At 39.8% G+C, this 23651-nt stretch overlaps 1 protein-coding gene and 1 pseudogene across 3 annotated transcripts in view; one reads left to right on the top strand and one right to left on the bottom strand.

Moving 5' to 3' along the window:
- Positions 1 to 7072: 7072 nt before the first annotated feature.
- LOC147326380 (thyrotropin receptor-like) lies at positions 7073 to 15308 on the top strand (annotated as a pseudogene). Its single transcript, XR_015130093.1, has 10 exons — positions 7073 to 7095; positions 8957 to 9031; positions 9610 to 9684; positions 9801 to 9875; positions 9968 to 10045; positions 11271 to 11339; positions 11811 to 11888; positions 12071 to 12259; positions 13745 to 14872; positions 14910 to 15308. The product of XR_015130093.1 is annotated as a thyrotropin receptor-like (transcript).
- Positions 13082 to 23651, bottom strand: part of pomk (protein O-mannose kinase) — a 27063-nt gene continuing 16493 nt past the window's right edge. Inside the window, exons 1-3 of one of the 2 annotated variants that reach the window (XM_086301592.1) lie at positions 18380 to 18710; positions 17741 to 18022; positions 13082 to 16818 (exon numbers count right to left, since the gene is read on the bottom strand). In XM_086301592.1, the coding sequence (XP_086157718.1) occupies positions 16048 to 16818; positions 17741 to 18022 (1053 nt within the window). In that variant the 5' untranslated portion in view covers positions 18380 to 18710 and the 3' untranslated portion in view covers positions 13082 to 16047. Of the gene's footprint in view, positions 16819 to 17740; positions 18023 to 18379; positions 18711 to 23651 lie in introns of those variants that run through there. The other variant, XM_086301591.1, reaches the window with a different exon arrangement.

Here is a 23651-nt window from a genome sequence, read left to right as displayed (position 1 = left end):
TATTTATTTATTTTTATAAAGCTCTGACTTATATTATGAGCATGAGTCTGTGCAGCGGATGTCCTAGCCTGTTTGGCACCCTGGGAGAACACTCCCTCTGGCGCCAGAGGAGTTCGAGTCTCCGGGAGAAAAATCCTGGCGGTTTGAGGCCCCAGGCTTGTGTTGGGTACGGTCCATCCCAAGGACATTGGCTCGAGCGCGCTGTTGGGGAGAAGCCGGCCCTGTCCAAGTACGTCACAGGGACAGCGTAGAGCTGGGCGATAGAACGATAACGATATGTATCGCGATATAACTTTTACTCGATAGAGAAATTAAGCTATCGCGATAGACCTCGCCGCTCTTGTCCTCTTAAAAAAAAAAAAAAAAGGTCAGCCAATACAAATTAGGTAGCGCAGAGCCGAACCAATCACAGCCGCAGCGTCACGTACAGCACAAGTGCCAAGCCGCACGTGTGTTTGTTTGGGAAGCAGCCAGCGGGTAATGGAGCCAGCGCGTAATGGAGGAAATGAGTGTGCCGACTAGAAAAATCAACCGAGCGTGACCGAAGAGAAAACAGATGATGGTTCCAATGCCGGAGAGATTGTCGAACGGAAGAGCCATAGAAGTTCCGTAGTGTGAAGGTATTTCGGCTATTTCAAGTCTGACAAAAAACAGAGTAGCGTGCACTGTAAATTGTGCCGAAAGCAAGTCTGGAAATACAATAAACTGGTGCATGCGTCACACTGTGCGCCACGTTATTGTTTCGGTGAAATGAATTTCTACAATACTGTTACTGTTAATTCTACTCTCTGCAGTGTTTAAATGCTTACATATACACACAGTTACTGTCCGTCCACACATACGACTCGGTTCTGCTTCTATGCCCCAGCTTTGTTTACTTTTTCCCACCGAGGCTTCTAGACTTCTGATTGGCCAACATTTCTGCACGGTTAGGAATCTAGCGCCACCTGCTGCTTTGGCATGTTCATAGCAGCGTTTTCCTTCATTTCTGCCTTTATGTGTGGACGGGATTATTTTTTAAAACGAAAACGGAAAATCTCCGTTTTCAAAAATACCCGTGTACGTGTGGACGTAGCCTCAGTCTCTGACTGGAAGCGCTAATTCGTCATTCGGCTTTTGTCAGACTAAAGTAACTGTTAAAACTGTTTGAAAAGCTAAGCTATACAACAAGGAGAGATTGAGAATTTCCTTTTAGTTCTCAGTTTATTTGATATTGACAAAAGTTAGTCAGTTTTGTCTGTTCTTCTGTAAAACAAACTAAGATTTATTTTTAGAATTAATATTTTGTTTCTAAGTGGAATTGACAATTTAGTAGTCTGTTTCGTTTGTTCTATTTTGAAACTTAAACGCTTTAGCGGCTGCCTTTTGTGTAGTTTGCAATATTTGCCTTTATTTATCTGAAAAAGTCTCATGTTCCTTAAGTACATCTACCCTGTTGAACTTATTATGGGAAATAAATATTTAAATAAAAACAAGCTGCTTATTATTTCACATTTTACTTGTGAGCAACGGCACATTTAAATCTTACAAATATAGTTATTTGGCTTATATCGTGATAGATATCGTTATCGCCTGAAATGAAAAAAACATATCGTGATATGAAAAAATCTCATATCGCCCAGCTCTAGGACAGCGGTTCGGATACACTGTCGGAGTCTATTTCTGCATACTATAGTGCACGGAGTGGCGGTGTTCGTTCCTTGGTCCGTAGAAGGCAAGGACCTCACAGGGGACGCCTTGTGTAGTAAAATGGGATCTAGATCCAGTAGAGCGGCAGACGTTCCACCGGGCAGCCAGGGACAAAACTCAATATTTGACTGTATGGTTAAGAAATGGGGAATTGGGTGTATGAAATATGTTGTTAAGTGGCAAAAAGTAAACGGGTTTCCCGGGAAGGGATCGCTGAGTGTTAACCAGTTAAAGAAAGTAGAGAAACAGTTGCGGGAGGAGGAAGTGAAATTATTGAAATAAGGGAAAGTTAACACTGTAGATTTGCGTAGGGTAAGCGATGAGAAGGAATGTTTGAAAATGTGGATGATGGAAGCAGAAAGGACAGAAAAGAAAGCAGCTCTGACAGAGTTGCCTAGAGAAGTGCATGGAAGGGAGGCTGATGCAGAATCTGCCTCAGCGCCTCTTCCGCCTCCGTATAACATGGAGAACAAAACATAATTTCCCTGTTCACACGCTGCGCCAAAAATCGGTCCACCCCGAGGATCGGGTCCCCCGACACAAACAGAGTAACATAGTGTACGCTGTTAAGTGCCAGAAGGATTGCCAGGATTTATACATCGGGGAAACCAAACAACCTCTGGCGAAGCGGATGGCACAACACAGAAGAGCTACCTCGTCAGGCCAGGACTCTGCAGTCTATTTACACCTACAGGCCAGTGGACACTCTTTCAATGATGAGGATGTGCACATCCTGGACAGGGAGGAACGCTGGTTTGAGCGCAGAGTCAAGGAGGCCATTTACGTGAAAAGGGAAAGACCATCTCTGAATCGAGGAGGGGGCCTAAGGGTACATCTGTCACCATCTTACAATGCTGTGATTGCAGTCATTCCCCAACTCTCTGTGAATGGGACTCATGGCCATTGATCAGTGGTCTTTGATCAGTGGGTTTTGGTCAGTGGTTGTTGATCAATGGTCATGAGAATTTGCATAATTATGATTAAAGAACTGACCTCCCAGCCCATTGTTCCTTCAGGGGGCTGGTTTCAGTCATTATGCAAATGTACTGTTTATAAGATTGGGGAAACCTGCAGTCAGCTGAGACTGAGAAGTCACTTGGATGAGTGATGAAACGTTTCTCCCACAAAACGCTACGTCCAGATGAACAGATTCAACTTTTGGAGATTCCCCCTCCCTAAACAACTAAATGCCATGTTGCCATATCATTTTTTGATTGGTCGACATGGTACATTTTTCGACCAGTAGGAAAGGGTGGGTTTTTTTGTTGTCCATTTTGCTCACAGGCGGAGAGTGCTTTCAAGCGCTTTCCTTATAAAACACAGTTTTTACCGTTTCTTCCCGCTGTAAATATAAACAACGATAGTATCCAGGAAGAAATCCAAACATTGCATATATTTTTATTATAACTCTGGTTTTACGAGGCCTATCAACACAATTTAAAAACTGGTATAAAGTCCACACTTTTCCCGTCAATTGTTCCTTCTGTCCTGCTCACATCTCCAATGGCTGTAAACGTTGTCAATTAACGTGGCTTCACTCCACATCAGCCACGCCACTTTGATAGCTAAAACACCAGTGTGTGTGACAGGATGCTATCTTAGCCTGTCAATGACGTTGATTAGCTGCGTATATACGAATGTGAATCGCATTATTGGCTGGACTATGGGATAAGGTGGCATCGTTCTAATGCCATATGGGAGCAGCCAGTCACTTACTGACTAACACTGCAAAACAGAATTGTTAAAGTATTTATTTTAATTTCAATTCAGGTTAGATTTTTTTTGTGCGCAACGCAGATTTTTTTTTGCGCAGAGACCATGCCAGCAGTGCGCAATTGCACACGCGCGCAGCTAACAGGGAACATTGGTCATGTGTATTATGTTTAGTTCTGCTTCCTCTTTCTTGCCAGTCTGATTATGTTACTCAAGCGTGAAACTGCATATCAAGATGCTGAGTTCACCCTGTCGCCAGCATCTGATCAGTTACAAATATAGATAATTTTATTAATTTATTAATACATGGGAGAATCTGGTGGTTTATAATCGAATATTTCATTGAATTAATGTTTAAAAGACAGTCTTGTTTTTTATTTGTTCCACAGTAGCCTCAGTGGTCTTTAAAGGCCTTGGAGTAAGTAAAGAATTAATAATACAAATGTAGGGTTAGGCAGTATTCTCCATATAAAGTCAGCAAGTAGAAATATGTGCTCCATTTTAGAAGCTTTAGAGAAGCTTGTCTCCTTTTCTCTGTGTTTGCACTCCTTGTCCCTAAAACAAAACATACATTTTTTTCCCCTGTGCGCATTCCTTTGAAGAAACTTTCCTTGCAGTGGTGAGGTAATCAGGGCTCATGATGGAATTTCTGTGGAATGATTTGAACCTGTGGAATAACCCTGTGGTACCGGAACTTTCATAATACTAATCTTGTGTTTGGATTATTGATTCACGTTCGTGTTTTAAATAAACACCTAAATAAACCTTTAGTACTAGAAATAGTATAAGTTCTGCCTGCCTCAGTGGTCCGTTGACAGCAAGTTTTTATTATAATTTTATTTCAGATGAAATAAGAAATGAACAGCCTAGGCAAAAAAATGCCTTTAGGGTTTAATGAAAGTATTAAAAGTATCAAAAGAATAATGATGATATAAGATTTAATAAGATTTAAACTCTTAATACTGATCAAATATATACCTAACATATTTACTGTATAATCTGCATTATACAAGTAGAAAATTATATTCAAAATCTTATTTTGAAGGGCAGTTGTGGAGCACTTGCAATTGGCCAAAATCCAGGACAGCCCAGTGGCTTTGAAAACTCAAATGAGCAGAGTCTTCACAAGTACTGCTTTTACAATGAATTCTGTTTTTCATATTACTATTTTAACTTTTATCCTTGTCAAGACTACTATTCATCTGGAGTATTGTCCACCTCATTGCCAGTGTGAGTGGGAAATCCACAGTGTGTCGTGCTTTGGAGTTGAGGTTATTCCTGTTTTCCATTCCAGCACAAAGGAAGTGTAAGTAACCACAGTCCTTAACCGCTGATTTCTGTGACTGTTGTGGTTAGACTGAAATGCCTTCAATTTCTCTTTTAGATGGCTTCTGGGGACAAGAATGTATTCTATTCCTGAGAATGCATTTGCAAACTTGGCCAATATTTCACAAATGTAAGATACTTTCTACAAAACTATCCTCTTTCTTTCAATCTAGTAGATTACTACTCAACAAAGTAAATAAACAATATTGACAGTAAACTAGTGCTTAACCAATTACCTTCATGATCCTCTATTGCAAGTACTGACTGAAGACAAAAATTACAGTTATTGTAATAAAAATAAACCTCTTATTATATATTATATTTTATATGAGACTTAAAGGCACTGTTATCTCTTAGTATATGTTTCCTATATGCTTAATAAAAATGAGACTTTCAACAAAACTTTTAACTATTCTAACTATTAACATTACGGGCATTTTTTTCCTTCCCCTCAAGTAAAAGTTAAAGCAGAACTGAAGTATATACTGCCCTGGGTCTTATAGATGACATGATGGTTGATGCAGAAATGAAAATCAGTGTATGTTGCTAATGCAGAGCTGATTGAGGTGGAATGTATGGTTCAGAAGGGGTAGAGTATTCATAGCTCACTGGTCTGGTTAAACGCAGAGAGCTCTACTTTTGGTAGAAGGAGTTTACAAAGTATGTAGCCTGTGGACTACTCTTGTTTGTTTTATTTTTGGTCCTCTAGTCAGAGAAATGTATTAACCAGCTATTGTGGTTTGAGCAGCCTTTTAATAGAATAGAATAGAATAGAATAGAATAGAATAGAATAGAATAGAATAGAATAGAATAATCCTTTAATTGTCCCACAAGAGGAAATTTGGTTGTAACAGCAGCAAGAAAAACACATATACAAACAAACAGTATACAGGACACAGAACAGAAACATACACATTTTTTTTTTACATATTTACATCAAGGACAATAGTTACCAAAAACAGAGTACTGCACAGTTATTAGTACTGTACCGAATATGTGTTAAAAATGGCATCTAGTGGAACAGGTTATATGTTCAACAACTTACCACTGTGATCAAAAAAAGAGACATCCTTGTCACACTGCAAACTCTGATTTAAATTCAAAATACCTTACTAAGGTATTTTGTCATTAAACACACAGTCATAAAGAGCAAATAAAAATGAAATGATTCCGTAAAGACCACAAGAATGGCCAGATTGAAGTAACATCTTGTGTTGTGCCTTGCTCTTCTGGACATTTTCATTTCTAAAATGTAGTCTTTCATTTCATAACAACGCTGTCAGGTTTAGTAATAACAGCTTCATTTGTGTAGCACATTTCAAAAAACAGAAAACAAAGTGCATCACGGTTTTGATAAAAACCACACATTAAAGATTAGGTTAAAACATATTGACTTATGGATTCATAAATAGACACAAAATCATCCATACAACCATAGATTCATTCAACTCGAACCTCAGTTTTTGCCGGAATCAGATAAAAGACATTTGAATACATGCAATTGGTTAATTTCAATTAGATTAAATTTAATTAATGCAGTGCCAAATCACAAGAACAGTTACCTCAGGTTGCTTTATTACTACAGTAGAGAAAAAATCTCAACAATCAAATAACCCCCTGAGCCCGTACTTGGTCACGGAGGGAAGGAAAAGCTCAGTTTTAGCAGGAAGAAACCTCTGGAAGAACCAGGCTCAGGGAGAGCCAGCCATTTTCTGTGACTAAAAGAGGAAAGCAATTTATTAAAAGCATACCCTTGTTTCTGTCTGAAGTTGTCAACACTATCACTCTTCAGTGATTGCCTGTGTATTATATGCAGTGTGCATATAATACACAGGACAACCTAACTCGAAATAAACTCAAGAATGGTAGAAACTAGACTAAGAAACATAGGTCGCACAGAGAATAAAAATGAATGAATAAACAACATTCAAAAAACCCATGAACACAAAACACTTTAGTCAGTGACGCAGGTACCCTGACAGCCTTTAAGTCTGTAAGACATGCCTGTAGCTTAACTAATTGGTTTCTGTTATCTGCCTTCATGCATAAATAAAGCTGGTATTATCTGCATAGCAGTGAAAATGTATGGTATGTCATCTAATAATATTATCAAAGGAAAGCATGTCTTATTTAAATTGAACTGGTTACTGCATAGAACCCCCTGGAACTTAGCAAATTTTGTGTGGTGAGCAGAGATGGGCAGTAACGCGTAATCCGATTACTTTTTTCAAGCAACGAGTAAAGTAAGGGATTACTATTGCAAAAACAGTAATTAGATTACCGTTACTTTCCCGTAGGAACGCTGCGTTACTGCGTTACTAAAACCGTGATTTTTTTTGCGAGAATGTCTCCTGACAGTGACGTAAAGCAAGTGCGACGTTCGTGACAACATCTGTGTGCAGATCAACAATGGTTAATATATCAAGTGCAGGAGAGAGTATGAGCATGGAGCGTTTAAAGTGTGGAAGTACTGACCCTACTGATGATTCCATAAAAAGTGACAAAAACATTAGTGTCCGTTGTGCGTGGGAAGAAAACTCCTTTTTACAGCGAAAAAACCCCCCAAGCAAGCACTGAGTGCGCAACGACGTAATGGGAAATTCACAGAGAAACTCGTGGATTCTTCAACTGACTGCTGTGGCACACCTGCACCAGGGTAAACCTCCGCCTACCACACTCCTGCTTTACAGGTGAAAATAGAGCAAAAGGACCGCTAGTCTTTGATTTTATTAATTTTCTGCTGTGTTTTACTTGCATCTATTTGAAAGAGTGAGTGTAAACACACACAAAAAAAAAGAATTATGTGCAGGAATGTGCAAAAAATAGGTTTAAATATTAAACAAATTTCTTCCAGTCAGAGAATGTTGCATATAATTAAATTTTTGCTTGATGCATAAAGTTAAAAGATTAAAACTAATAAAACAAGTTTTAAAAAGGGACCTTTCCATTTGATTACATTTTGTATGATGGATTGTGCAAAAAAAGTAGAATTGGGCTGAAAGATCTATCGCTTTATCACCTATTCAGGTTGTAAATCGTGTTTTTAAAAAGTAACTAAGTAACTAAGTAATTAATTACTTTTGAAAATAAGTAATCAGTAAAGTAATGGGATTACTTTTGGGGGGAAGTAATCAGTAATTAGTTACTGATTACTTTTTTCAAGTAACTTGACCACCACTGGTGGTGAGGGGTATCAGGTGCTGTACTAAGGTGTAGCAGGACAAGCAAACGATGAGTCCACTGTCAGAGAACATTAGTAACCTTCACTAGTGCTGTTTCTGTGTTATGATAAACTCTAAATCCTGACTGAAACTCTTCAAATAACCCATTCTTCTGGGAATTATACTGTGCTGTTTTACAACTGTTCTTTCAAGAATGTTTAAAATAAAAAGAAGGTTAGAAATCAGCCTATGATTAGTTAAGATAGCTGAATAGTAATGTATTTTAAGTAAAATACATGCGTCTGGGAAGGGATCTCAGTTTTGAGATCCCTTCCCAGACGCCTTAACGCCCACTCACATCCTGGGCCATCTGATCTCAGGAATTCGCATGATAAGGTGGGGCCAGGTTTCACAATGAACTCACCCGAAACTCTGGCTGATTGGGACCCACACCCAGTTTCACACCTTGGCTCAGGTGATTAGAGGATCATCAGGGGGTCCTTTTGTCCCTCTGTAGGGGGATACTCCCACTAGGTTTATATCTGGGACTCTCCATCATTTGACCTTAGAACTGAAGAAGCTTCTCGGATGAGAGGTGAAACGTCTTCAAGTAACTTAAAGAAGTCCAGACGCTTTTCTTTGCAAGGTCCTTTGACTACGATGACCTGGATGACTGAGAACCTTCACAGACATATTTTAAGTAAAGGTTAATATGTTGCTAGGAGGTTGCAGTAGAGCTGCAGTGGTGAGTTTTAAGTTTTGGAGAACAAGCCATTTATTGTCTTGTCAATAAATGGCTTCGGCCCATACATCAGAGTTATGAGTTTCTAGAGCTTTATTATCAGCTATATATTTTTTTTTTTCATTCTTATTCATAGTTGTGCTTCTTATCCATCCAGGATCTGTATCTAATAATGTTCTTATCAGAAGATATCAAATTTGATTCAGTGACCATCATTTTTGTCTTTAAAAGTTGTTCAGACAATTAACAGTATTTCTCTCTCTATTTCTTTCTAAATCTCTCAATCTTCAAATCAGAAGTTGTACTTTGTTTGTGTGTTTTTCAGATACATATCTGATGACAGTACATTAAGATATCTTGAAAGGCATTCTTTCTACAACCTGTCCAGGGTCACACACATGTATGTAAATTTCATGCACAAAAATTTAACATGTAATTGAAATTAATCATCAAATGAATGGATTTATGCTTCAGAAAATACAAATAAGTCTTGTATCATGTTTCCTCTGTCCTGCAGTAGTACTGGCAAAATGATTTTCAAAGACCTGGCTTTTTTTAATGTTGGAGATGGGTTGGTTAGATGTAAAACATAATTATACAGTAATGTACCGATTATTTCAGCAGATTATTCAATCCTTACATGGTTCTTCTCGGTTCCTAAATCCCACCAGCTTCTCCTTTCAAGTACAGGGTTACTGTGCTATTAAACCCTTGTCATTAGCTTTGCATTTTTATATAACAAGCCCCAATATGACAAGCCCCCTTTCCTGTCAGATACTCATATACTCAAACACATGTATAACAGGTTGAAAGTGTTACAGTAGATAACTTGTGAAAAGATTTCTATGGATGTTTCTATAATTAAAACAGTTTTGGAGATATCTTAGACTGAAAAAAATTTTTAGGCAAAAAAGCATTACATGAAAAAATGCAAATATTTTGTGTTTGTGTCTCTGTGTATGTTTTCATGTCCAACAGACAACTAAATGGCATCAAAACACTGTCATATATTGATCAAGATGCTTTTAAGAATCTGCCTAATTTAAAATATCTGTAAGTATGATTTTATTTGTTTATTTATATTATGACTGTATTGTTTGTTTTCCAAATAAGCAACATAAAAGTTATGTACATTTATTGATTCTTGACTCAGCTTTCTTTTAATACAGTGGGATCACAAACACAGGTCTCACCACCTTTCCTGGGCTACAGCATATTCACTCCAGCCAAGACCATTTTATATTGTATGTAGCATTTAGTCATAAATATTCTGCTGCACATTCCTCTAATAATTTGACTTGAAGCCTTTGTGTGTGTGTTTGCTCCTTTTTAACAGAGAGATGGTGGAGAATGTTTTTATCCAAGTCATACCTGCTAATTCCTTTACTGGAATATCTCTGAATACTTTGACTATGTGAGTTTAATTTAATGTCAATGACTAATAATGCAACACATTTTATCTCTTAATTTGCCATGTTAATGGAGCTTGGTGATGACTCTTCATACTTGCTGGCATATGGTTATTGGTTAGGTCTAGAAAGACGGTCATGGTTTGGGATAAAATTCCTTCCTTCCTTCCTTCTGTCCATGAGACGTTATCACTTCAACCTCCTCAAAGCATGGAAAGAGGCTCAAACTGTTTCTCTGGTGAGCTATAGTGATGGAAAGAGATGAGTTGGGGCTGGAGGTGCTAAATTCAACCATTCCCACCTCCCTCCATTGTGATGACCACCTCACAGAGGCCAAGAGAGTGGATATTACTGCATTGCAACAGTGTTTTGCAGATTTGTTCTCCCCAGTAGCAGCTCGCTCATAGGGCACCATTTTGAAACAGTTCCTCAGATGGATAAGACAGCACCCATCGCATCCTGCCTGCCTCCCATGACCAACAAAAAGGGCAGTTCTTGGGGCTGGCTGGTTATTGCCACTTGTTTATCCTGAACTTTGTGGATCTGACCAGCCCCTTGAAGGATCTCCTTCCAGTGGACGGAGCAGTGCCAGGTGGCATTTGTACAGGTGAAGAAGGCTCTCTGTGAGGAACCCCTGCTTCACACTCCTGACTTTTCCCTCCCCTTTGGTTTTGCAGACCCACGCTTCAAACTGAGGGCTGGGGACTGTTTGTCACAGCAACTGTAAATAGACTGGTACTTCATGAGTAAATGGAACACTTTTTACTCTAAGCTTTTTTTCATCCAATCAAACAGACAAACATACAGCAATTGTTTTCTATGACTTCTATGACTAAGTGTTTTGTCAAACAGCGGCACACACTCCCACTCAGCTGAATGTTTCAAGGACAACTGGGGGTTCAGTATCTTGCCCAAAGATGCAGACTGGAGGAGTTACCACACCTGACCAGAGATTGTAGCCCAGTATATTTGAGAACTCTACCAACTACAATACTTTTGGTTATACGCCTTATGTTAAAGATGCAGGTTTGCACATCAGTCATATCTTGATGGCTTGATTTAAAATCGTTTTCCAATATGCATACCCTGCAGATTATGACAACAGAATGTATTTAATGTCGTTTCCAATGGCATACATGTCAGTGTGAAACATAGAGATGGAACTAACGTTTAACAACAAATTTAATTATGAAGATTTAAGATTTACAGGGTTTTCTTCCCCTTTTTTAGTGTGCTGAATAGCAATGGTGTGAAAGAGATCCAGGACTATGCTTTCAATGGAACCAAACTGGAGGAAGTGTATGAACTTTTGATTTATTCACTAAACTGATAGGACACAAGATTCAATTCACATCTTGTATTTATTTATTTCTTGTCTATATAGTTTGTGTCTGAAATTTACTAACGTGCTTGATAGATGGGATAAGTCATAGGTAGATTATAGCCTCAAGTGAACAAGCAATTTTAATGACTAAAATTTCTGGGCAGGGTCAAATAATGTTGGCCCCTTTGGTAGTTGTAGGTATACTGTTTCAGATACTTTAAAATGTTCTAATGTCATTGATTATGGTTTTCAATCTTTTTTTTTTTGTTGTTTAATTCAAAATGGACATGAAACATTGTACAACAGTTCATTTCTTTGTTATTCTTGGAGTTTCATTTTACTAAACACACTTTTCAGAAAAAAATACATTTTAAAACTGAAGGTTTGGTAAAACTAAATAGTTTTTATCATGTCATTTTGTTCCCCATCTTTTCCCAAATATTCAGGTATCTTGATAGGAATTTGGATTTAGAACAAATAGAGGAATTTGCATTTTATGGTGTGATTCAAGGCCCAACTCACCTGTGAGTACAGAATTCACAAAAGACAAAGTGTTCTTGACAAAAATCTCTCTCTCTCTCTCTCGCTCTTTTATTCTCTCTCCCACCCTTCCTTTATATAAAGACAGAGAAAGACAGAGAGAGAGGGAGAGAGAGAGCTCTGTAGCCCAATGAATTAATTCTTAACTATTTGTCTGTCAATCCAGAGATCTTTCAGATACCAAAGTACACTCTTTACCATCAAAAGGTATGAAGAACATTGAAAAGCTCCAAGCTAAAAACACATGGGCCTTAAAAATGCTGCCCCCCTTAAGAGCTTTTGTTCACTTACAAAGCGCTGAATTGACCTTCCCAAGCCATTGCTGTGGTCTTAAAATGCTGAAAAGAGGGCAAGGGTAAGTCTTGGGAAAATATTCCCTGTTTTTCTTTTACTTGTGTACTTCTTTCTCCTTTCTGTTGTAATGTCCATAGTATTAGGCCTTGGTTATTCTCAAAAGCTGTAACTAGCTACTAGCTAAAAATTTTAGTGTATGAAAAAATAGTTACTTAGAACATGGCAATAATTTAGCATTTAAACATTTGACAGTTGAAAAAAGATGCACTGTAGATTGCAGCTTTTGTTTTGTCTGTTTCCATCTTTAGCCAAACATTACACAGAATTTATACTGACTTAACATTCACTATGCTGTCCTATATAACCTGCTCAATGACTGCTATAAATTTACAGAAACAAAAAAGTGAGCTAATTGTAACATCAAACCCTACATAAGGTCATAACAACTTGCAATGTGTGTTGTTTATATAGTGTTGTGATTAATTGCTGTTTTTTGACTGTTGCGATTGCTATCACAATGTGGTTATAATACTACATATTATGTTATACTTTTTAAGACTATTTTAGTCTTTAGGTGGAAACTATTGTCGAGTACTGTCTGTATCTCAGACAAGATCCAACACTCTGACATCACAAAGTGACAAGTGAAAACCATTATGGGTTTTTACTTTTTACACTTTGCATCACATGTAGTAATTCATGGTGTAATAAACACGTTTCCAAAAAAGGAAAAAAAATATTATTTGCAAATTTACATTCTATTTAAAATAGTGCAAAGACAACATAATAAATGTTCATATTGATACACTAATTATAACTTTAAATGTAATACAACAGCAAGTTTAAATTAAAGTGAGTTAGAAAAAAAATTGGAAAAGTTGCATAATGACAAAAATCAGGCTTTATTTCAAATTCATTGCATGACTTCCACATCAGAAACTCAAAAGAAATCACGGACATCACATCCTCTGGCTTAAGAGGAGAGGGACATGTTATTAGGGCACAGTTTAAAAGTCAACATCTATGGGGTTCATTAATGTACATATCTTGTACATCTCCATTAATGTTGAGTGTGGCTTTGGAGAAACACATGTTTATTTGAATGATAGCCAAACCAAATTCTGAATGTATAACAACAGTCCAGAGTAAAGCATGTAGGTGCTAACTTGACCTGCCTGTGTTCCAAACCTCTTAACAATTCAAAAGCTATTTTATGAAATAGAAAAATATGACAAAAATCACAGGAATAGTTAATGTAAAAAGACTTTCATTTACAGTGTTCTTAAAAGAAGAGATAATGAAACTCAGTGGTAAACATAGACTATGTCCTAACTGTTTTAATAGTAACAAAAAAAAGCACATATGGTCACTTGCCTTTGCATTTTTAATTAAAAATAGGCTTTAAATGATTTGAAGATTATTGCATTGTTTTTATTTACAATTTAAATGTGGTTAAACAACAACCCACTTTCGTCACAAAATTTGTATTTGAAAATATGCTTGTAATTCATTCCCTGAAAAATAACTCTTTTCATTTCTGTGCAAGACACTCTGAGGCAGTTATCTGCAACCTGACATGGGCTACTTCAGGAAAGCTGCAGCTGTCTTCTGCAATGCTCTCTCAGAGGTATCTGGAGTACAACATCTCACAACATCTGAAATCTAAAAAGTTTGGTATTCCAACTCATGGCAGTGCAAATAGCAATCCCAACAGACTGATTTGCCCAACCAAGAAGTCTCAGGATGATACTTTGTTCTATGTAAAAACATATTCAGAGCATCTCAGTGAAGTTTTTGACTTTTCGCTGTGTAATGAACTTGACGCAGATGATGGACCCTCATGCACCCCCCTGCCTGATGCTTTGAACCCCTGTGAAGATGTGATGAGTAAAGACATCCTCAGGATATTGGTCTGGGTCGTCAGTTTATTTGCCATTTCAGCAAACCTATTGGTGCTCTTCATCCTGTTGACCAGTCGACAGAAAATGTCTGTTACCCGTTTTCTTATAGGTCACCTGGCATTTGCAGATTGCTGTATGGGGTTCTACTTGCTGGTCATTGCATTTGTGGATTTCTACACACGCTCCAATTATCATCACTATGCAATTACCTGGCAAACAGGAAGTGGCTGCAATATAGTAGGAATATTATCTGTGTTTGCCAGTGAGTTGTCTGTGTTCACATTAACTCTAATCAGTCTTCAGCGCTGGAATGCCATCTTCTCAGCTATCAGGCCAGACAGAAAAATGAGGTTGCGTCATGCATCTGTGCTAATGCTTGTTGGCTGGTTGTTGTGTGCGTTTCTTGCACTGCTGCCAGTAGTTGGTGTGAGCAGTTACCAGAAAGTAAGCATCTGCTTACCTATAGACACTGGGACAACTGCTGCACGGACATACATTATTTCTGTCTTGATTGTTAATGTCACTGCTTTTATGGTAGTATGCTTATGTTACATCCACATCTATTTTATGGTACACAATCCCAATCATAACTCCAGCAGATACGACGCGAGCATGGCCAAACGTATGGCTGTTATTATTTTCACCAACTTTTTATGTCTGGCTCCCATTTGTTTCTACGGCCTGTCTGCAGCTTTCCACCACCCGATGATAACTGTCACAGATTCCAAGGTATAACTTTACATACTTGTAATATTTAATGCACCCCCCCCTCCCTCCCTCATTTATAATAAGGGTTATGTCTTTTTCTCAACAGGTGCTGCTGGTTCTTTTCTATCCTCTCAACTCTTGCACCAACCCATTTTTTTATGCTATCTTGACAAAGGCATTTCACAGAGATATCCTGATGATGCTGAGTCAGATGGGTCTTTGTCAACGGCAAGCACACCTCTATCGAAGCCAACTAGTCAGTATTACTCCCTACATATAAAGAAAATGTCTACCCCAAAGCCCAGCATCCATATCCCAAAACAAATAAGACTCAAAAAACAAAAAGTGGCTTTTTAAATTTGATTAATGTCCATTTCTTATAGTAATAGTCATAAATGGTTACATATTCACAGACCTGATCAATCAAAAGTGTACTATGTCACCTAAACGGAGAAGTAACCATGAGGTTGAATTTCAATATTTAATGTATATGTCTTTGATGCGGTTACAAATAAATAAATAATGTCTGAACATTATACTATTCCAGCCATAAGGTGGAATAAGAAAACAGAACAGTTCAAATCACGAGAAAACAAACATTGCATTTTCTATTTTCTATTCGTTTTTAGAACCAGGTAACAAACCTTGGTCCATATGGGATTTAAAATATCAACCAAAGGGGAAAAATATCTAAACAATGGGAAATGTAAAGAGCAGGTTTATCCTAACTTTTTGTGATCTACCATTTATTCTAAACATTCTAAACTGCTAATTTAAACGAACAGCAAGTGAGACCCAGGTAGGCTGCAGATTGTTGGTTGTTCTGTATAATTAACTGCTCTTTTCTCTGTAAAAAAAAAAAAGGCTACTTATTAGATTGTTTTCAGGGTAAGAAGCATAAAAAAAAATTAAAACAATGTCTTGTTCACTGATAAAGCCACTGACAAGCCATTATGATCCACTGTAGCAGACTAATTCAACCTCTAATAAATCTATTTATAATCAAACTGGATCCTTGCCATTAGTATATGTAAATAACTAAAATGAAATAAAATAGCTCCATTTGGGACCACATCTTATCTGTTCATCTGGACATAGCACTTACACATCCTGGATAGTGAGACACACTGGTTTGAGTGTGGAGTCAAGGAGGCTATTTATGTGAAAAAGGTAAAGTCATTGGTCCGGGTCTTTGATCATTGGATGTTGATCAATGTGGCAGGGGTTTGGGACTGCTGCTCTACAGCATATCTCTAAACCCAGCACTGTCTCGTACCATGCTGCTGTAGACTGATTTGTAAACCTTCAAAACATCAAAAGCTGAAGGGCGGTCAGTGGGATCCTTCTTCTTGCACTTCTCATGGATCTGAAAAAGATGGAAATGGACTAAATCCCCACCAGGTACCTTTCCCATAAGGAACCACGTCACATCTGGGATCTTCCAAATATCGGTCTTCTCATCATACTCTGGCATGAGATTGTCTGAAAATGGCTTTCCATTGTTTCTGAATGGCCATAGCTGCTCTGGGGCAACAAAATCTCCAGTGAGCTCCCGATGGCCACATTTCACTGACAAGTTTCTGGACATATCCACTTCAGGAAGTGCATCAAGGTCATTCACTACTAGATGAAAGTCATTTGTCAGTAGAAATTGGGACAGAGTTTTCTCAAGGCTGTTTGAATCGCACATAACTCGTCGCCCAACTGGGCTGTTATGAAGGTAATGGAGGATGGTGACGTAATCTATAGCTAGCCTCAGCCGCATCTCCCAATTGTTGTGTTGCTGGTAATGCTCTTTTTCAAGAACATCATCCAGATTAAGCAATGAGCCAAACGGGTGGTGTTCTGTCAAAATGATGTGCTCTTCAAGGCAAAACCCCACCAATTGAACCACCTGGGGGCTCTGCAGAGCCTGTAACATTGACAATCCATGGAGAAAATCCTCCAAGTAATTGAGAGATGATAGCCTTGACAGAGCTACCTTCTGGCCTCTCCACTCTGCCAAATAAACCTGAGGAAAGAAAACAAAATAGATGAGATTCACAAGGTCTACTGACTGTTGCCAATGATAAAAATTAATATTTTTAACAAAATCTGTATTTTTAACTGTACAAACCTGCCATGTATTACTTTATGACATAATCAATTATTTTAGCTTTATTTATGCTTTTTTTTCTTCTTCTTTTTGTATGTCCCGTCTGACACTGTAGCAATTAGAATCAGAGTTATTGTCTAAAGGCCAAGAAAAATGCCCAACAGATTTATTTTACCAAGTAGACCATTACGGCTTTTGCTATACTGGTCCACTTGAATGTCATATTTCATTCAATCTTATTATTATTATCATCAATTTTATTTAATTTAAATACAATAAAATCAAATATCAGCTCCCCTGTTGACCCCCATAGTCACCCTCATTCCCCAGAAGCCATCAAAAGCAGGGGGCCCAGGCGACTCAGACACGGGCCCACAGCAGTAGCACCACCACAGAGTATGGGGCGACCCCCCCGACTCCACTGCAGAGGTAAATTACACCCACTCTGGCATTTAGTGAATTCAGTAAAAGACTACATGAGACAATAGACATCCAGGTTGAGTTCATCGTCCACCTCTGCACCTCATCGAGAGGCACTCTCAAGAGCTCAAGAGAGATTTTTTTTTCATGGTAACGAATGTGAATGTTACAATTAAGTTACAAGCAATTTGCCCTAAAACTTTCTTTTTTGAACATTAAACAATGTGGCATCTGTATAACATCAGCGTACTTTGTATTTTGTTGTGACATGTTGTCCAGTGTCACAACTATGATAAGTTGCTAAAGTTACAATGGGAAATTAACATGGAATCTCTTGACATTACATTTATTTGATACACATACAAACTTAGCCAATACACACACACACACATATACATATATATAAAAATCTGTCTACCTTCTTCACTGCTCCCTGGTCAATCAGCTTCAGCTCGTGTACTTCAGCATTTATTTGTAAACACTGGAGCCAGGCGGTGCAGTCTTTCATGGTTGGCATTTTAAAGTGTTGAGGCACACAGCCCACCAGAGGTGAAACTTGCTGCAAACCAGGCTGATACACAGAGTCCAGATAGAGGTAAATGAAGATATTGGTAAGAAGGAAAGCAGCAGCACATATTCCAACTACTGGAACAATGTAGGCCACAGTAGTCCTGCTGCGCTGACCCACTGTGCCCTGCATCTAAAATAAAAAGAGGAATGACAAAAGGGATATTGTAAGTGTACTAATTACAGCTACAGATATTAAAGAGTAGGACAACACGAGGCTGAAAAGCAGTATTTTCCTGCCTTACTCTCACACCCTTTGGCCACTGTGGTCAGAGGTATATTGTGTGGTCAGCTGTACCTGCTGTGTAGCCTTAACAATGGTGTGTGGTGGTCCTGTGTACCACAGAACCACCACACCACCATCCTGGTTAAAGTAGTAAATGATGGAAAATAGTTTTTCTTTAAAGATTTTCGGGAAAATATCCACTAGCCTATCTATTTTCTTATTCTCCCAGTATTAACAAATGTAACGAAGTAACAAATTACTTACTAGTGATGTTCGATTCGTGAACGAATCGTTCAAAACTCGAGAATCACTTTACTGACTCGTGAATCATGACGCACAAGCCCAACTGACTCACTGACTCATCCCTGTTTCTGTTAGCAAACTAATTCGCTTAGTAGAAATATATCTAGCTTATAATTAAAATTGCGGGGGGGAACAACAGCCAGTTTCTTAACAAAAGCATTTCTGCTCTGAACTGGAAGAAAAAACCCTGAGTAGAAGCTCACATCAAGAAAATAGCTCCTCGGTTCACAGTAGCATCGCTCTGCTAACATGCTAACAACACATTTGAGCTACTCACCCCCTCCCTTCCTGTGTTGAATCGTAAGCGTAAGCAAATCACTCAGGACTCGCTCACCCCCTCCCTCCTGTGCTGAATCGTAAGCGAATCACTCAGGACTCACTAACCCCCTCCCTCCCGTGCTGAATCGTAAGCTTAAGCGAATCACTCAGGACTCGCTCACCCCCTCCCTCCTGTGCTGAATCGTAAGCTTAAGCGAATCACTCAGGACTCGCTCACCCCCTCCCTCCTGTGCTGAATCATAGAGCGAGGGAACGAATCACTCACTCACTCACCCCCTCCCTCCTGGCTCACAGCTTCTTCTTCTTGGTTGGCAACCAATGTTAAGGCGCATTACCGCCCCCTGGCTCACAGCTCAGTGGACATTTAGATGAGAAAATATATATTTAACACATTTAAGGAAAATACTAATAAAAAAACAAAAACAGATGTTTATTAAGCAATTTTGATAGGAAATTGCTTAATTTTAGAAATGTTTTTGCTCTTTTTTGCTCTATAAAATAGTTTTTTTTTTTTTAGAATCATTCATCTTAGCAGTGGGATTTACATGAAAAGAGAAACAAATTAAGTTTGAGTGAAAATGTAAATTTTTTGCACTCTCTGGTCAACTGACTCAGTGAATCAAATGACTCAAAAAATCCGAATCACTTTGGTGAGTGACTCATTAAAACTCGATTCAGTAAAAAGAATCAAATTTACCATCACTATTACTTACTTTAAAATGGTGAACACACCTTCATTCATTTTGGTGTGCTCAACTTTATTACTGGGAATAAATCCAAAACAAATCTATGCCAGGGATAGAGGTAATGTTCTTGATAACTGTACATCTACTTTTGTGCCAGCCACTCACAGTCACTATTTTTCAAATCTCAGCTGTGTTTCATCATGAGTGACTGGCTGTCCCTGTCAATTCCTGTCATGTCTTAAAACCAGTGATGGGAATAACGGCGTTACAAGTAACGGCGTTACTAACGGCGTTACGTTTTTCAGTAACGAGTAATCTAACTAATTACTATTCTTATCGTTACAATGCCGTTACAGTCACTAACAAAAAAATGCGGTCCGTTACTATTTTTCAACAAACAAACGGTTGAAGCTGTGTTTAGCTTACCGCATCTTATATCAGTTGCACGGAAGTAGCTGACTACGTAAGCAGAGATGGGCAGTAACGGGTTACTTGTAAGAAAACTTCTTTTTACAGCGAAAAAACCCCCCTAAACTTCCAAGCAAGCACCGAGAGCGCAACGACATAATGGGAAACTCACAGAGACACTGCCGTATCCTTCCACTGACCGCTGTGGCACACCTGCACCAGGGTAAACCTCCGCCTACCTCAGCCCTGCTTTACAGGTGAAAATAGAGCAACAGGACCGCTGAGTCTTTGACTTTATTTATGTTCTGCTGTGTTTTACTTGCATCTATTTGAAAGAGTGAGTGTAAACAAAAAAAATATTTTATTTTATGTGCTGGAATGTGCAGAAAATAGGTTTAAATGTTAAACTCATTTATTCAACTCAGAGAATGTTGCATATAATAAAATTTTTGCTTGATGCATAAAGTTAAAAGATTAAAACTGATAAAACAAGTTAAAAAAAGAGACTTTTCCATTTGATTACATTTTGTATGATAGATTATGTAGAAAAAGTAGAATTGGGCTGAAAGATATATCGCTTTATCACCTCTTCAGGTTGTAAATCGTGTTTTTAAAAAGTAACTAAGTAACTAAGTAATTAATTACTTTTGAAAATAAGTAATCAGTAAAGTAACGGGATTACTGATTACTTCCCAAAAAAAGTAACTAATTACTGATTACTTTTTTCAAGTAACTTGACCAACACTGTACGTAAGTAATCTGGACGCTACAGCTTTAAGCAGCTGCGCACGCTCCCGATCACTGTCTAGCACAGGGCTGCCCAATCCCAGTCCTCGAGAGCTACTATCCTGCAGCTTTTAGATGCATCCCTACTCCAACACAGCTGAATCAAATGGTTTGATTACCTCTTCAGCATGCCATCATGTTTGGCAAAGGCCTAATAACAAGCCATTCATTTGATTCGGGTGTGTGGGAACAAGGATGCATCTAAAAGCTGCAGGACGGTAGCTCTCGAGGACCGGGATTGGGCACTGCTGGTCTAGCACAACACCTGGAGCACAGGGGGCAAAAGAATCGCATGAGTGCTGCTGTTTGACTGAGGAAGAATAAAGTAGTCGTGGTAAGCCAATCACATGACCACTTAAAGACAAAGCAACAAGGTGATATATACCAGTTTTTAAATTGTGTTGATAGGCCACGTAAAACCAGAGTCATGATAAACAATATATGCGGCGTTTTTTCCTGAATAGTTTCGTGACGTTCACCGTCTAACGACTGCACTAGCAAGCACTCTCTGCTTATGAGCAAAAAAACAGGGGAAGTTTTAGGAGTGACGGAGGGAGAGAGAGAGAGAGAGAGAGAGTCTAAACTCCGCTGTAGGTCCATATATCTTGAGGTTACTCTATTCCGTAACCCCTGTTCTCTGATAACATGAGTGAGTTGTCCTCAGAAGCCTCTATATCATTACTCCAGCCAGTATTGGCTGGCAGTCGTGACGCTTGCGTCAGGGAGGGGCACCTCCTCCCTATAAAAGGGTGTGACGCAGCGTCACCCGTCATTCAAGATAAGCTCACCTCTTCCTCGCTTCGTGCAAGGAGGGTGATCTGGTGAGACACCTCACTCATGTTATCAGAGAACAGGGGTTACGGAATAGAGTAACCTCAAGTTCTCTTTCAAACATTCGTTTCGGTGTCTCACTATGGGGATATGCAGACTCCCGTATTGCCAGATAAGCCCATCTGAACGACTGACTGCCAATTTAGGAGGTCTCGTGGGGACCCACACTTAACACAGTGTGGGCTAGAGACGGTGCAGTGACATCCAACCTATAAAACCTTGCAAAGGTCAAAGGTGAAGCCCAGCTCGCAGCTGCACATATCTCGTCTATAGAGACACCCCTAAAAAGGGCCCAAGAAGTTGCCATCCCTCTGGCAGAATGAGCATGAAGCCCCTCCGGGGGGGACAGACCCGTGCTGGAATAAGCCAATTGGATCGCCTCAACAATCCAGTGGGAAATGCGTTGTTTGCTAATGGGCTTGCCAAGATGTGGTTTAGCCCAGGAAACAAACAGCTGATCCGACCTCCTGAAAGCCTTCGTTCTCTCTATATAGGTACATAAAGCCCTAACTGGACAGAGAGCATGTAGGCGCTCCTGTTCAGGGGAAGAGAAAGGAGGAGGGCAAAAAGCTTCCAGCTCCAATGGGGTGCATTGAAGATAAGGATTTTTTGGGCACAAAGGCCGGATTTGGCCTGAGTGTGACTCTAGAGTTATCCCGCGTGAATCGGGTGCACTCTTTGTGTATTGACAGCGCATGAATATCACTGACACGCTTCGCAGATGCGAGAGCCAGGAGCAATGCAGTCTTCAAAGACAGGATTTTTATTTCCACCTGGTTTAGTGGTTCAAATGGAGGCTGTGAAACTGCCCCCAGCACCAGGGATAAATCCCACGTGGGAACGAGAGGTTTAGACACTGGGTGGAGCCGTCGTGCCCCTTTCATGAAACGGCAGACTAGCGGGTGATGGCTCACCGGGCCATCCACGAAGCCCACATGGCAGGCTGAAATGGCTGCTAGATATACTTTAATTGTGGAAAAGGCCTTTCCTTTATCTAACAGTTCTTGGAGAAAGGAGAGAATTGTTGTCACAGAGCACTGAAAGGAGAGAGTGTGAGACTTTCCACACCATTCCTCAAATACCCTCCACTTGTTCTCATACAATGATCTTGTGGAGGGGGCTCTAGCACTCTGAATAGTGGCCATAACACCCTAGGGAAGTCCTGCCGTACTCAGATTCAACCTCTCACGGGCCAAGCCCACAGGGCAAGGCGCTCGGGGTGAGGGTGAAAAATCTCCCCCCTGGCTTGGGAGACTAGGTCTCGTCGGAGAGGGAGAGGCCAAGGTTCGCTCCACAAGAGGGGCATAATCTCCGCTAACTTTCCACCTTGGGGCGATCAATATCATTGTTAGCCCTCTCTCTCTCACTCTGGTTAGAGTGGGAGAAATTAAGGCCAGTGGAGGGAACGCATAAAGCAGAGCATGTGGCCAGTTGTGAGCTAATGCGTCTACCCCTAGCGGAGCCTCCTGGTCCCTCAGGGAGAAATACAGTAGACACTGAGCGTTCTCCCTCGAGGCAAACAGATCGACCTGTGGCTGGCCAAAGCGGGTCCAGATTTGGGTCACCACATGTGGGTGCAGGGTCCAGTCCCCGTACTGCGGGTTTCCCCTGGACATTAAGTCTGCTCCCAAGTTCAGAGCTCCTGGAATGTGAGTAGCTCTCAGTGACAACAGATTGATGCTGCTCCACATGATCAGTCTGCGAGCCAGCATGTGCAAAGGACAGGAACGTAACCCGCCCTGTCTGTTGATGTACGCCACAACAGTGGTGTTGTCTGTTCTGATCAGAACATGGTGGTTTCTCAACAGGGGAAGGAAGTGTCTCAGTGCTAGAAAAGCTGCTAGCAATTCTAGCCAATTTATATGAGCACCCCTCTGTTGTGAGTCCCAGCTGCCGCTCACTGCTCTGCCCTCGTGAGTGGCACCCCAACCCGTGAGACTCGCGTCCGTGGTCACCACCTTTCTGGCTGTGACAGCTCCCAGTGACACCCCCTGAGTGAGAAATGTGGGATTTCTCCAACAGTGGAGTGCTGCAGCGCAGTCTGCTGTCACTCTGATATAGCGGTGGGTATGGCGCTTTCGATTCAGTCTCAGTGATGCAACCCATCGCTGAAATTCCCTCATATGCAGTCTGCCTAGTGGAATGACTGCCAGTGAAGACGCCATTAATCCCAGCATCTGCAGGCATTTTCTGAATGGGAGATACAGTGGGGCAAAAAAGTATTTAGTCAGCCACCGATTGTG

The sequence above is a fragment of the Aulonocara sp. 'chitande type north' Nkhata Bay genome, linkage group LG7 (assembly GCF_057382095.1).
Source record: "Aulonocara sp. 'chitande type north' Nkhata Bay isolate Kocher_YH1m ecotype deep benthic linkage group LG7, A_spYH_male_GT1.1, whole genome shotgun sequence".
Lineage (NCBI taxonomy): Eukaryota > Metazoa > Chordata > Actinopteri > Cichliformes > Cichlidae > Aulonocara > Aulonocara sp. 'chitande type north' Nkhata Bay.
This window is presented reverse-complemented; position numbering and strand designations above follow the sequence as displayed.